Source organism: Tripterygium wilfordii, chromosome 1 (assembly GCF_013401445.1).
Source record: "Tripterygium wilfordii isolate XIE 37 chromosome 1, ASM1340144v1, whole genome shotgun sequence".
NCBI lineage: Eukaryota > Viridiplantae > Streptophyta > Magnoliopsida > Celastrales > Celastraceae > Tripterygium > Tripterygium wilfordii.
Window position 1 is genome coordinate 10,512,297 of NC_052232.1, and position 13,575 is coordinate 10,525,871.

The 13,575-nt window shown below is 37.5% G+C and overlaps 2 protein-coding genes across 6 annotated transcripts; both read left to right on the plus strand.

Moving 5' to 3' along the window:
- Positions 1–2,615: 2,615 nt before the first annotated feature.
- Positions 2,616–8,208, plus strand: LOC119991101 (calcium-dependent protein kinase 28-like). Its single transcript, XM_038837341.1, has 12 exons — positions 2,616–3,308; positions 4,465–4,595; positions 4,750–4,791; positions 4,955–5,066; positions 5,198–5,276; positions 5,460–5,629; positions 6,073–6,199; positions 6,329–6,444; positions 6,524–6,631; positions 6,793–6,855; positions 7,078–7,251; positions 7,593–8,208. Exons 1-12 carry the CDS (start codon positions 2,898–2,900, stop codon positions 7,755–7,757), a joined length of 1,698 nt encoding a protein of 565 aa, XP_038693269.1. The 5' UTR covers positions 2,616–2,897; the 3' UTR covers positions 7,758–8,208.
- Positions 8,209–8,648: 440 nt separating this feature from the next.
- On the plus strand, positions 8,649–13,525 carry LOC119990801 (DNA-(apurinic or apyrimidinic site) endonuclease 2). 5 transcript variants are annotated; one of them, XM_038836948.1, is made up of 10 exons: positions 8,649–9,125; positions 9,205–9,316; positions 9,421–9,662; positions 9,731–9,816; positions 10,620–10,730; positions 10,870–10,950; positions 11,178–11,378; positions 11,885–12,036; positions 12,189–12,856; positions 12,949–13,525. In XM_038836948.1, exons 1-10 carry the CDS (start codon positions 9,018–9,020, stop codon positions 13,018–13,020), a joined length of 1,833 nt encoding a protein of 610 aa, XP_038692876.1. In that variant the 5' UTR covers positions 8,649–9,017; the 3' UTR covers positions 13,021–13,525. The 5 variants fall into 5 exon arrangements, with proteins under 5 accessions (XP_038692876.1, XP_038693017.1, XP_038692945.1 ...); XM_038837017.1 differs by having other exon boundaries at positions 8,650–9,125; positions 9,421–9,633; positions 10,615–10,730; XM_038837089.1 differs by lacking the exon at positions 10,620–10,730.
- Positions 13,526–13,575: the final 50 nt, after the last annotated feature.

A 13,575-nucleotide genomic window follows, 5' to 3' on the forward strand; every position in this document is an offset into this window, starting at 1 on the left:
AGCACAAATCATTAGGGAATAGCAATGCCAACTTTTGAAATAGAAAGGTCAGCAATGGCAATTATTACTTACGCTTAATACAATAAATTATGAATATAAGCTTAATATAAATTTCATAATTATTTGTATGTATTAGTTGCATGGACTCGGTAGCTCATGAGTTCGATTTCTACAGAAAGAAATACTTTTGTGGCCACATATTGTTCTTTGGCCCAACTTACCTTATTGTCAGGTGAAAAATTAATTATGCGCACAAGCTTGACGAGCGGAGTTTAAATCCATAAGAATGCTCAAAGGATAAACTTTTATAATGTCGTTATCGGTTAAGAGAGAGTATGTACTAGTATATTTGTGCTACTTTGTGATAAATGTCTTGAGTCAAACTAGCTGGTTGTCGGCTTCCGCTAAAGGCGTATGTGTGGGGTTTTCATGGTTCGATCCCTAGTGGGATCTTTCCCCATTCAGTTTTGCGTTGAGTCTCAATTCAATTTATATGTCGACAGGTTGTATACGCGGTCTGTTCGTCCCGAATTTAAACCCAACTTCACCGTCGAAAAGGAAAGCTCTGTGATGCGGTTCTCATTTAAAAAAATAAATTACTAATGGCTTGATTATGATAATATACTTTATGATGATCACATGGTAATTTCGTTATACATATTACATACCAAAATCTGAACTTTCGACCCATTGTATTTAAATTTGCTGCCCATTGAAAAGATTTCGTATAGGCCCAAAATAATTGTTCCTTATTGGGCTCAATCCTAGATAAGTTATCTGCTTGGGCCCAAATTTATTTCAGGCGGTTTAAGAAAGGGCCCATAGTTATTGGCCTCTTTTAATATTTGCTTTGAATTACCCAATCACGGATCTATGAAAATAAGTTGGGCCATTCCTTAGCAGCCCAAAGTAGATTTATTCAAGTCACATTTGCCTTCTCTGGCCCATGTTTGTTGGGTCACATGTATATGCTGGCCCATATATAATGGATCCCATTATGGTAATTGAAGGATACTTGTTGGGTAAAATTGTCAGATACCGCATTATTGTTAGTTTACTTAAAGAATTGAGCCAACTAAATAGACTGACTGTGGTGTCCATGGTTGACCCAATTGGCAATTTGTTTCTTGAAATCAATTACCCAGATTTGATAATCACTCACCGTCGGTCAGAATTATAGTTTGTTTTTATTATATAGAGAAAGATGATGGGGGACTCGATCTCGAAACCTCTATAAGATACCACACGAATGAGTGTCATATAAATTATTCGTGATTCTCGTTAGTCAGGTTTAGAGTTATTGAAGAAGAATCTTCAATATTTAATTCAACTAACTCTAATTTGACTAAGCATTCTTCAAGTCATGATAATTTGACAAGGACTTGCATGACCAATCCAACCCCAAGTGGTTTGATTAGATTGGTCTCTTATTAGGTCGCAAGTTGGATCTTGAAAATCCATTGGAATCGCCAGTGAAGTCTGACTGACCAAGTCTTATTTGGGTGTATATATATGCCTCTTTGGGTATCGGCGAATCGCGCGTATTTGGTATGTAACGCTCACTTCTTCCATATTGGTGGACATATTCATGCACGCAAGCTGTACATGACGCGCGTGTTGCTTGAATCAGATGCAAAAATATATGTGGTCCGATATACGTCCAAACTCTGGCTTTTATATAGAAATTTCTCTCTCGAAAATAAGATAAATGCATTGTTTAATTATTTGAAGCAATTAATTTAAAATTAAAGCCATTGAGACCATACATACTTTCCTTGAAATTTGGTCATGGCCATAAACAATAACACACTTATTACCATCTTTTTCATTTTATTATTTTATATCATCACCACTTTTCATTAGGCTATGAACACACACACACATAAACATATACATATATATATATATATATATATATTAAGAATCACTTTGATACACATTGTCTATGTGCAAGTATAACTTCATATATAATTATAAAACCAATATCTCTATGTTGTACATATATAAAGCAACTTAGAGCATTTTCTTGTATAAATCGATGAATTTTATGATCAAACCCTCCTTATAATTTTAAACAAGTTGAATGTTCAGATCCTCCAACACACTATAGAGTGAGTGACAAAAAATATCCTTCAAATGGTTCAAAAGTATGTAGGATTGTCCAACATACCTTTATTAAACTTGTTTGTCAAGTTTAAAGCGTTTTTCAAACGAAAATGATAAAAATTTCAGCAGTTAATATCCTAACTATCTCAACCGCTGAGTTAAACGAGTTTGATCTAAGTGAATTCGCGAGCCCTTCGTCTCTTACATGATGCACAACAACTATTAATGCCAATCATAATTTTTTTTCAAATTCGTAAGAATCCCAATCGAGCCTATGAAACTTTCTGGAGCTAGAGTAGATAATTGTCGAGAATACTCTATTAAATTTGTTTGTCTAGTTTCAAACTATTAAGCGTTGTTGAGATTAAAGTTTTTCAAAAAATAATGTCATCTGATCAAGAATATTGTTTGAGACACCTAAAATATTACCCCCATTTTGACTCTGATTAATGATGTGAGGGTTGGACAAATAAGTAACCAAATACATTGTTTTTTTTATTTTCTATCTTTCTCCGTCTAAAAAACGGAGAAAGATCAAACAACGGGAGTTTTCTCTCAAATCTTGTTTATTCAAAAAGTCTCTTATTGACCACCACCTGCCCACCTCTTTCTTCCCGTCTTCCTCCTATCTGCTCCTCCCCTTCCTCCCTTTCTTTCCCAGTCCCCACCGTTTCTTTATTCACATCTGCAACATATGTTTACATGTATGTATTTGCATATATAGCTGAAACTTTTTGATCAAGAAGCCTTAAATCTATGTTTCTTGATCTTTCAAAAGCTAGTTTGATATCATGGGTCTCTGTTTCTCTGCCAGCAAGGTTAGTGGCTCCAATAGCAACACCCACGCCGCGACCCAGCATCATAACCGCAAAGAAACCGTTCAATCGACGGTGATAACGACGGTAGATGCTTCAAATAAAACTCAAAAGCAGAGACAAAGACCACAACCGGCATCACAACATGGGAGGAACAATAATGAGGTCCAAAAACAGGCGACAAGGGCGAAAGACAAGGGTAATTCGAGGAAACAGAGTGGGATTCTTTCGTGCGGTAAGCGCACGGATTTTGGGTACGCTAAGGATTTCGATAAGAGATACACGATCGGGAAGTTGTTGGGTCATGGCCAATTTGGGTATACCTATGTTGCCACTGATAAGGCTAATGGGGATCGTGTAGCCGTGAAGAAGATTGAGAAGATGAAGGTAATTTTCTTAAATTTTCTCCCTGTGGAAATGAGTTTTTGTTGGTTTATTTGTTTTTAACCGATTGGCGTGAATATCGTTGGTCAATTGGTCATTGATGAATCTGGTTTAGCGAAGCTTTCCTGTATTGGCCTTTTGTTGCTATTAAAATTTTCATTGTGTGGGTGATGACGAATTTTATTGATGTGTTATTTTCTGGTTAATGGCTTTGAGAACAAATTGAGTTTGTAGTTAGGTAAGATTGATTTGCTATTTTTTTCCCCAACAGTGACTAAAGGTTATGTTTATGGATTCTGATTTCTGGTAATGGTCTTTTATACTTTACGGATAGGATTCTACAATTGTTTAGTTGGATTTTGATACTTACTTCTGTTTTTGCTTCGCAATTGGGAGAATGAAATCATGCCTTGGCTTGAATATTCATATTTCATTGTTAGTAAACCCCTAAACATCTGGTGTTTGATTGTTCCAATAACTTTATTTGAAATTATTTGTGCTCCTAACCACATAACAATAATTATATTACATTCCTTTATTGCCAGTTTTGGTTTCTTGATAATTTTTTGTGTCGTGTTCCCATCATTGCTAAAATCAATGTGAATGTTCGTTGCTTTTATCACACACTAGTTCAAGTTGTCAAACATTCATAGAAATGGTTGATCAACAAGGTTGATAATGTTCATTAGTTCTTTCTAATAATATCATGTTGCTTTCCGTGACCTGAAGTGTTTCATGGCTTAAAAAGCTATATTCATTCACTCTAAAGATTGAAAAGACAATGAAGGAAAGTGTCTTCTCCCTTGATTTATAAGATGGGTGTAAAGAGTATGTTCCGATAGGGCGTGGAGATTGAGGTTGTGCACTATATTTTTCCTACTAAGGTCACCCTTTCAAGTTTATACTATGAGATATCAAATTTCGGTTCTTCAGTAGTTTGGTTATTTTCTACTTTTCCTTTTCAATGCCATTTTGGCTATGGACGAAGATTTTGTTTCTTTGTCCTGCTTGCTTGCATATAATATTTAATTAATGATTGAAATGTATAAAATGGAACTTTTGTTTTGTGGTTTTAGACCTGCAGAAACTTGTTTTTACTTTTCCTCTTTAGAATTTACTTTTCAATGTCTCAAAATATAGTCCTTGGTTTTGTTGGCAGATGGTTCTTCCTATTGCCGTTGAGGATGCTAAGCGAGAGGTCAAGATTTTGCAAGCTCTTACAGGCCATGAGAATGTGGTTCAGTTCCATAATGCATTCGAGGATGAAAATTATGTATATATTGTTATGGAGTGAGTTTCGCTTTCAAGCTACTTGTGATTACTGCCTGCTTCAAATGTTTGCATCCCATTGTTCCATCTTTTTGTTTTTATGTTTATTTCAGTTCCTCAAATACCATTAGCTTCTGATTCTTCTTTCTTATTCAATATCTTGCTGTTTTATTAGGTTATGTGAAGGTGGTGAATTGCTTGATCGAATATTGGCCAAGTAAGATTTAACCTTCTCTGAAACTTCATTGTTCTTGGGTGTGGCTGCTGCCCAATTATGATATTACTGTCTAAACATAATGGTTTTGTGATTTTTCAAGCCTTTTGGTTTTAGAGAAATATTATAAATTAGGATTTAATTCTGTTTGACATGCTTGAATCAGGAAGGACAGTCGGTATACTGAGAAAGATGCAGCGGTAGTTGTACGGCAGATGCTCAAAGTTGCAGCCCAGTGTCATTTACATGGTTTGGTTCACCGTGACATGAAGCCAGAGGTATGTTCAAATTAGCAGGAGATGCATATAATATTGTTTTCATGTTTTGTGGACTCAGACCGATTGACTTACCGGAAAAAAAAAGACTCAGACTGATTGACCGTGATTCTCTCATACATTGTCTTGTCTAGAATTTTCTTTTCAAGTCAGCGAAAGAGGATTCGCCTCTGAAGGCCACAGATTTCGGTTTATCCGACTTCATAAAACCAGGTATGTTCCTTTCCATGCTTTAAAAATTTTTTGCTAACACAATTTGTTAGCCTATTTTATATACTTTGCGCCATTTATTTAGATTTTAGATATTTGATGATATTATGCTCATGACCAAGATTCCTGAAGATTTCGGTTGAAATTATCAAACTTACAGAATCATATATTTCCCCTAAATTGCAGGCAAGAAGTTTAATGATATTGTTGGCAGTGCCTACTATGTTGCTCCTGAAGTATTGAAGCGTAGGTCTGGACCTGAATCAGATGTCTGGAGTATTGGTGTTATTACCTACATTTTACTCTGTGGAAGACGCCCCTTTTGGGATAAGACTGAGGATGGTATATTCAAGGAGGTGTAGTACAATCTTCACTCAATATAATTTCTTTGTTAATATCTATTTCTCTAGTCTAGGACTGAACATTGCAATTTCATTTACCTTAAATCTAGTAGAAATTGGGTCCTCACATTTTCATTGGTAGATTGTATGAATTATATGTCAATTAAGCTCCGCAACATCTTAAATAAAACCTTGATAAAATTCTCCGGTTATTATGCTTCATCATCTTGTGAACAAGATGGTGATCTGGCTACCTTTCTGATTCTCCACTAGTCCATTTATGTCTTCAGCCTTTTCATAACCTTGACTTGTTATCGTTACTGTGGTTATAACTTGACCATACCTATTTGTAAGCCCATAAAAAATTTCTTAATTAATTGGATATCAATATCTTTTGCATGATTTGGTACTTTATTTTGTCTAATCATTTTCTTTTGTACTGCTGCCAATATCTGTAGGTCTTGAGAAACAAGCCTGATTTTCGCCGCAAACCATGGCCAAGCATTAGCAACAGTGCAAAAGATTTTGTGAAGAAACTACTGGTGAAGGATCCTCGAGCAAGACTCACTGCGGCTCAGGCTCTGTGTAAGTGAGTGGATCCGTGGGAGGCATAAACTAATTAATATAATGAACTAATTATGAATAGATGTTGTTAGTGCTTCTAAATTGACGTCATTTGTGGGTTCAAAGGTTTAATATGTTTTTAACTTACAGCACACCCGTGGGTTAGAGAAGGAGGAAATGCATCTGAGATCCCTATTGATATATCCGTTCTCAATAATATGCGACAATTTGTAAAGTACAGTCGTTTGAAACAGTTTGCTCTAAGGGTAAATAACCTCAATAACCTCCTTTGTGGCATAATATTTTCAGTTGATCATAATTTATCCTTAATCATTTGGTTTGCAGGCATTAGCTAGCACACTTGATGAAGAGGAGTTGGCTGATCTCAAGGATCAATTTGATGCAATGGATGTAGATAAAAATGGTGCTATTAGTCTTGAAGAGATGAGACAGGTAAACCCATTCTTTGCATTTAGATTGGATTATCATAAGATATCCACCTAAAATGTGTATATCTATGGTGTATATGGTCCCTCCCCCACCCCACTTGCCGCTCTAACGCTCTCTAGGGTTGTTTCTCTTTTTCTTCCCTAACAATGATGATTTCAGTGCAGGCTCTTGCTAAAGATCTTCCCTGGAGGTTGAAAGAATCACGCGTTGCGGAGATTCTTCAAGCGGTAAAGTTTGGATTATTTTTCATATACCATTTTTTCAAATTCCCATGCAATTGACTTCCTCTTTTGACAATGAATCATTTCAATGCCACCTCTTTGCGTGCCGCCCTCCCTCTTTTTTTTTTTTCCAGGAAATGGCATGCACAAGGCATTCTACTTTTCCTTTTGGTATTTGGGCATGGCCTATAATTTTGAACCATAATAGTTTTGTTTATCTTAATGTAGATTGATAGTAATACAGATGGGTTCGTAGATTTCTCTGAGTTTGTTGCAGCCACTCTACATGTGCATCAGTTGGAGGAACATAACTCTGAAAAGTGGCAGCAGCTGTCTCAGGCTGCCTTTGAGAAATTTGACTTGGATAAAGATGGTTACATAACTTCAGAGGAACTTAGAATGGTTAGTAATATTTCTTTCCACATTAGCCAAATTACTTGTTCACCTTTTATTTTCGCATGCCAAAGAAACAAGGTCAGGATGTTGGATATTCCTCTCATTCCCGTTACCTACCACATTTAGGCAATTTGTCCTTAAAGTCCAAGAAAATATTTTGGCCGTACTGGATTCGTCATAATTATATTTTGCAATTTGATGGAACTTATTGTTTTGCGGCTATTTTAAGTCAAATTGTGTGGTTATACTTGGATGCGTGATTGACTATAACATGATGGCTATGTTATCTGGTTCTTCAGTTTTGACACCATTCTTCGTTATTCACTGTAAAGTTTGTTACTTTGCAGCACACGGGGTTACGAGGCTCTATCGATCCACTACTTGAGGAGGCTGATATCGACAAAGATGGAAAAATAAGCCTTCCAGAGTTTCGCAGACTTCTAAGAACTGCAAGCCTTGGTTCAAGAAATGTGCCTAGCCCATCTAACCATCGGAACCCTAGGAAGCTGTAAATTAGAGCTGGAGCCTTTTGAAGATTGAGATGTCAGAAAAAAACAGAGGTTTGAGACCCTTCGTTCCCAGATGTTATTTATCTCAAAGATCGTACTCGACCCTAGCAGGCCTTTCCTCCCTCTCATCATCAAATCCTGGTCGACATCTTTCTGGAATAAAGAATAATGTGATCATGGATTTTCATGTAGGACTACAAATACTAAGATGTCAGCTTCAGAAATAGGAATGTAGCAGCCTAAGGTGCGATGGATGGTCGTACTTAAGCGTACATTCTTGATGGAGTGTTGGGGACTTTGATGGTTGTGCCCTGCAAATTGTATTCCTTGACCATGAGTAATATTACTGCAAAGTGTTGTGTTTGTATGGTTGGTTGGTGTATCCTTGTATATCCTTTGGTATGACATTTTTATTTTTTTCCTCGTGTCTTATGGAGTCTATGCATTGATGGAACATTTTCTGATCAGACAGCTTCTCCTGATAAGCACCAGAATAATTTGCAACTCTGGGGATTCATGGCGCTAATCATCTATGGTTCTATACTCAGCCTTGCCAAAAATTGTCCCAAATGCAAAACAAAAGCTGTGAAGCAAAATAGAACTAAAATTGAATCGAATTTTATCTACAAATCAAAGAAGCTTTGTTGAGATGGTGAGGTTGGCAACTCCTGCAACTCTTTGCATATGGAGGAGGCCGCAAGATCAGATCAATTGTCACGCGAGTTATTTTTCGCATGGGTTCATGGGCTTCGATTCGGTTTTTTACGTCGTCAGTATTGAGTAGGCTGAGTTGATGTACTGAGTTAAGAATTGGTCCGACTGTGGAGTAATAACTAAAAAAATATGGTTAATTGGAGTTTAAAACTCCATAATTACATGTTGCTTCACTCCTCTGCCTATGAGAGTGCATAATCAACAATAACACACAAGTGGAAACCAGGCATAAAATGCAAACAGTTCTGCCCAAAATCGAAAACTGATCAACCCCAATTAGGGATTCCACGGGAGCTGCAAATTGACCTCGGTTCAGGAACGCCTGAAGAGAAGTTGAAGGAGCCAAATCGCTGGTTTGCCATTGATCCATGATGAGTCTTATCTTCCTTGCATTGAAATAAGTGCCTGATTTTGGCAAAATCTTGGGGCTCTATTTGTTTATCAGTGATTCGCTTACAAGTAAACCGGTCGGTTAACGAACGAAACGTTGTTTGCATTCACGGTTCGTTGGCTCTGCTTTCGCAGTTCTCTAGCGATGCGAATGTAGCGATGAAGATAGTAACGTACAACGTGAATGGTCTGAGGCAACGAATCTCCCAGTTTGGTTCTCTCCTCAAACTACTCGATTCCTTCGATGCCGATATTATATGCTTCCAGGTATTCTTCTGTGTAAAGATTACCATTTTCTTCCTCGTTATTCGCGTTGCCCAAATTTCAATTTGGACCGAAAATCCAGGAAACCAAATTACGAAGACAGGAGCTGACAACGGATGTGGTCATGGCTGATGGGTATGAATCGTTTTTCTCCTGCACGCGAACAAATGATAAAGGCCGGACTGGCTATTCAGGTAAGGTGTTTGTTGAAATGCCTCAATTGGGAAATTTCAATCTATGTTCTTCAGCGTCTATCATTATATGGTGTGTTTAGTCTGTTTTGTTTCGTTTTGTGCAGGGGTAGCAACGTTTTGCCGTGTAAAGTCGGCCTTTTCAAGTAACGAAGTGGCATTGCCGATTGCTGCAGAGGAAGGCTTCACTGGCCTTTTAGAGAATGGTGAGGGCGGAAAAGATGGTGCAGTTGCTGAAGGGCTTGAGGAGTTCACAAATGATGAACTTCTTAAAGTTGACAGGGAGGGACGATGTGTTATCACTGATCACAGCCACTTTGGTGATTATTACTGGTCATTTCTAAATTTGGTACACATCGCTATGTTCTTCATCAAGGTTTTTACTTTCTGATGGAATTAATTGTGGAATTTGGGCAGTGCTATTCAATATATACGGGCCTAGAGCAGGATGTGATGATGCTGAGAGGACACAGTTTAAGCGTGATTTTTTCAATATACTACAGGTAACATAAATTTTATACTATGCTACTTGAGACAAAAGTCTCTCTGTGCAGTGGTAATTCGTTGTTTCAGCTTTGATGGATAGGGATTTTTGTTGTTATATTCATGAACGTGTATGATCATGTCATCTGTGATTTTTTTTTGTTCTTCTCCATTACTCCATATGCTTCATGTACTTATAAAAGGTGTTTTTTTTTTTTTTTTGATGATGTGAACCTAGTTTGGGAAACCTGGAATATTGATTAGTTCAATCGTGTTTGATCCTTCTGACGAATGATGGGCGGATGAATACAATGTAACTCCTACCCAGTGGAAGGTCACTTTTTAGCCAAATTTATGGAATTTAGAGGGAATATGGCTCGTAGGCCTCAAGAAGTTATTGACTTGCTAATTGTGATTTTTAACTCTAGTTACAGAGCTGATTTTGTTTCATTTTCTTTGTGATGTGTGCATGTTTTTACCTATCAAAATCCAGATCAATGACGAGTTCTGCCAAGGCCTTGATCTGAAAGAGAAGAATCACTTTTGGAGAAAACATAAGTTCATCTGATTTATAGTTTTCAATTTTGTATGCTTAGTATGTGCTAAGAGTTCCTCTGAATTTCATCAGTTTTAAAGCTGTGCTATATTTTATTCACATGTTCGCTTGGCACTCAATTTTTAGTGCATCCTAGGTCTTGTTGTAGAAGTTTTTGGTTGTCATCTATTTCATTCACTCAGAAAAATGAACGATGCCTCTTGCCTAGCATGCATGTGTAATTCTCTTCCTTTTCTGTTGATATTGGAAATTTTGGCTGTAGAAAAGGTGGGAATCTATCTTGCATCGGGGAAGAAGGGTTTTTGTTGTTGGAGATCTGAACATTGCTCCAGCTGCTATAGACCGCTGTGATGCAGAATCAGATTTTGAGAAGAATGAGTAAACTGCTTGCTGATATCTAAAGTTTGCTTCTCTAATATGCTTACGAATTTGTTTGCACTTTCGAGTTGACTTAAGGTTATCTATTAAGATTTATGCAGTTTGGACTGTTTAAAATATTCGTTGAAATGCTTTGCAGGTTCAGAAGATGGTTTAGATCTATCCTGGTGGAATCCGGTGGCCCATTCTTTGATGTTTTCAGAGTAAAACATCCTGACAGGTTTAGAGCCTATGCCCTATGATTGTGTGTTTGTTAATGGGTATTCTTGTAGTTCTGAATCTGCATAAATTTTGAGTTTTGATTCCTCGGTAAACAGAGAATTTTTTAATTTTTTAAATTCTGAGTATCTCGTTTAACGACTGGTATTCTATTGTGCTATTTATTTCCCCAAAATACTTGAGCAGATATAAAGATTTTGAGTCCTTTTTGTACCAAATACTCTTCAGGAAGGATGCATACACATGCTGGCCATCAAGTACCGGTGCTGAACAATTCAATTACGGGTCAAGAATTGACCATATTCTTTGTGCCGGATCTTGCTTGCATCAAGATAACGACCCAGGAGGGCATAAGTTCGTAACTTGCCATGTTAAGGAATGTGATATTTTGACAGAGTATAAACGCTGGAAACCCGGTAATACAACTAGGTAAGCTCTATTTAACTACATAGTTAAACATATTTAGTTATGATACATTCTTATGTTGTTGTAACTTGATTTGTTAATAGTCTCAATGTGTATGTACTCGTATGATCGTGCCTTGTGCATCTGCATGGTTGGTTGAGTGTGTGCTCATGTGTCTTACTTTCTTGCTGTTGTTTCCATCCTATGTTCTTCACGTGATTTTTCTCTCAAAGGTGGCATTTATCTTGGAACGAGTAAACAATGTAAATCTAATTCAAGTAGTTAAAGTCCCTTGATAGATTTTTGAGCTTCTAGATGTTGAGATTGATACCTAAGCATGTGCCAGATGCTTACCAGAATTCTCACTCATTTTAGTTCCTGATGAGACTAAATTGTATCACCTCTTACTCTCTTAGTCCTATCAAATGATACAAGATTTACATAGGCATGTGCTCGGATTCATATTACATATACATCCTGTAACACTGTGTACACATAATGACTAAATCTCTCCTTTTTCCCTGTATCAGGTGGAAAGGAGGTTGGAGCATTAAGCTGGAAGGTTCAGACCACGCTCCTGTGTATATGAATTTGGTAGAAATCTCTGTTATCCTCCGGCATAGCACTCCTTCTTTATCTGCTAGATATCTTACGGGGATTCGTGGGCTTCAACAAACGCTAGGTATTCAGAACTTTCTCGTTCTTGCGATCTACTTTGTTCATTCTATTTCTTTTCTTGAGTTTTTGAGGGGGGTGCGAGTGGTTCATTATTTTTTCAGCTGCATGTTTCTCATGTGTTACCACAGATTAATTAACCCTTGGTCTTTTGTGCAGTCTCTGTGTTAATGAAGAGACAAGTTGCGACTCAATTCCAATCCTTCAGGGCCACAAATTCAGTTCCGTATGGAAATAGTGGCACACCAACAAGTGAAACTTCTTCGTCTTTGAGCCAAGATCCCCAAGGTGGATTCTCGAATACAGATGAGCATTCCCGAGAATCTGTTGACGAGGATGGCAATAAAGCCAGAATCACATTGCGGAGTAAGCATTATAGTTCAGTGCCAACTGAAAATAGCAGGAAAAAAGTGAGAAGAGGCCAGCAATCACAACTTTCTGTGAGGGCATTTTTCCAGAAAAGTTCAAGTCTTAAGACTACTAACGACAGCTCTGGAACTGATATCTCATATGAGCAGGCAGTGGTAAAAAATTGTAGTAACCAATCTCATGAAACTCCTGTCTCGGCAGAAGCTGATGAAAGCAATTGTTTCAAGCACTGTGGATCTGGTTCGAATTCATTGACCCAGGATGAGGATGAAGAACATTGCGGTTCTTTAGAGAAAGAGAAAAATAGCACAGCTTTACAGGAATGGCAAAGGATACAGCAACTGATGAAGAGTAGCATACCTCTTTGCAAGGGCCATAAGGAACCGTGTGTTGCTCGAGTAGTGAAGAAACCTGGTCCTACTTTTGGTCGCAGATTTTACGTCTGCGCTCGAGCTGAGGTATTGTATATATAGACTGTGTATTCAACTACTCATTCTATTCTCTTTAAATTGAGTTTCCTTTGTACATAATTTCTGTTTTTTGGTTGCAGGGTCCTTCCTCAAATCCTGAAGCAAACTGCGGTTACTTTAAATGGGCTTCTTCAAAATCTCGGCCCAAATGATGGTCATGATTTCTAATCTTAGATCAAATGAAAGGTTGCAAGTCAATAGTCTATCTATGTATTGAGAGGAAGGCCCTGCTGATGGTGCAGCAATTGAGTTTTGTCCTTTCCCATTGCACCATGAGGTCTAATTCAGTAACACAGCGTGGAGGCAGGCTCCCGCCAAGGTATTGTGCGCGTTGGATCTCGGCGTGCACTTATTGTGTTTCAGTAAATGATCATGCCTCCTCCACTCGAACCCATGACCTATTAGACGTGGGAAAGTGAGTACCAAGTAACCAACTCATTTTTCAATTATTCAACCATTTCATTTTACCAATTTCAATGTTAGTCAGATTAGTCAACATTTATATGTTTCGATGCAACGACAAGATGTTATTGGTAACAATTAGTTTTGTTGTTTGGGGTAAGCTCAAGATTGAAGCTTTTTATTAGTCTTATTTTTGTGGTGATGTAAAAGTGGACAAGTAGATTTGACGTGAATGTCATTGTGGGTTCATCATGATTTGTTTCTTTTCTTCTTTATTTATTTGTTTCAGGTGGGATTGAACCAAA

What these genes read in the sequence shown, in the direction of transcription:
- LOC119991101 (XM_038837341.1), top strand. Translation starts at nt 2,898, where the DNA reads ATGGGTCTCTGTTTCTCTGCCAGCAAGGTTAGTGGCTCCAATAGCAAC. An exon ending in AGAAGATTGAGAAGATGAAG is followed by an intron (nt 3,309 to 4,464) that starts GTAATTTTCTTA and finishes TTTTGTTGGCAG; the next exon opens with ATGGTTCTTCCTATTGCCGT. An exon ending in CTTGATCGAATATTGGCCAA is followed by an intron (nt 4,792 to 4,954) that starts GTAAGATTTAAC and finishes TGCTTGAATCAG; the next exon opens with GAAGGACAGTCGGTATACTG.
- LOC119990801 (XM_038836948.1), top strand. Translation starts at nt 9,018, where the DNA reads ATGAAGATAGTAACGTACAACGTGAATGGTCTGAGGCAACGAATCTCC. An exon ending in ACTGGTCATTTCTAAATTTG is followed by an intron (nt 9,663 to 9,730) that starts GTACACATCGCT and finishes GAATTTGGGCAG; the next exon opens with TGCTATTCAATATATACGGG. An exon ending in TGGGCTTCAACAAACGCTAG is followed by an intron (nt 12,037 to 12,188) that starts GTATTCAGAACT and finishes TCTTTTGTGCAG; the next exon opens with TCTCTGTGTTAATGAAGAGA.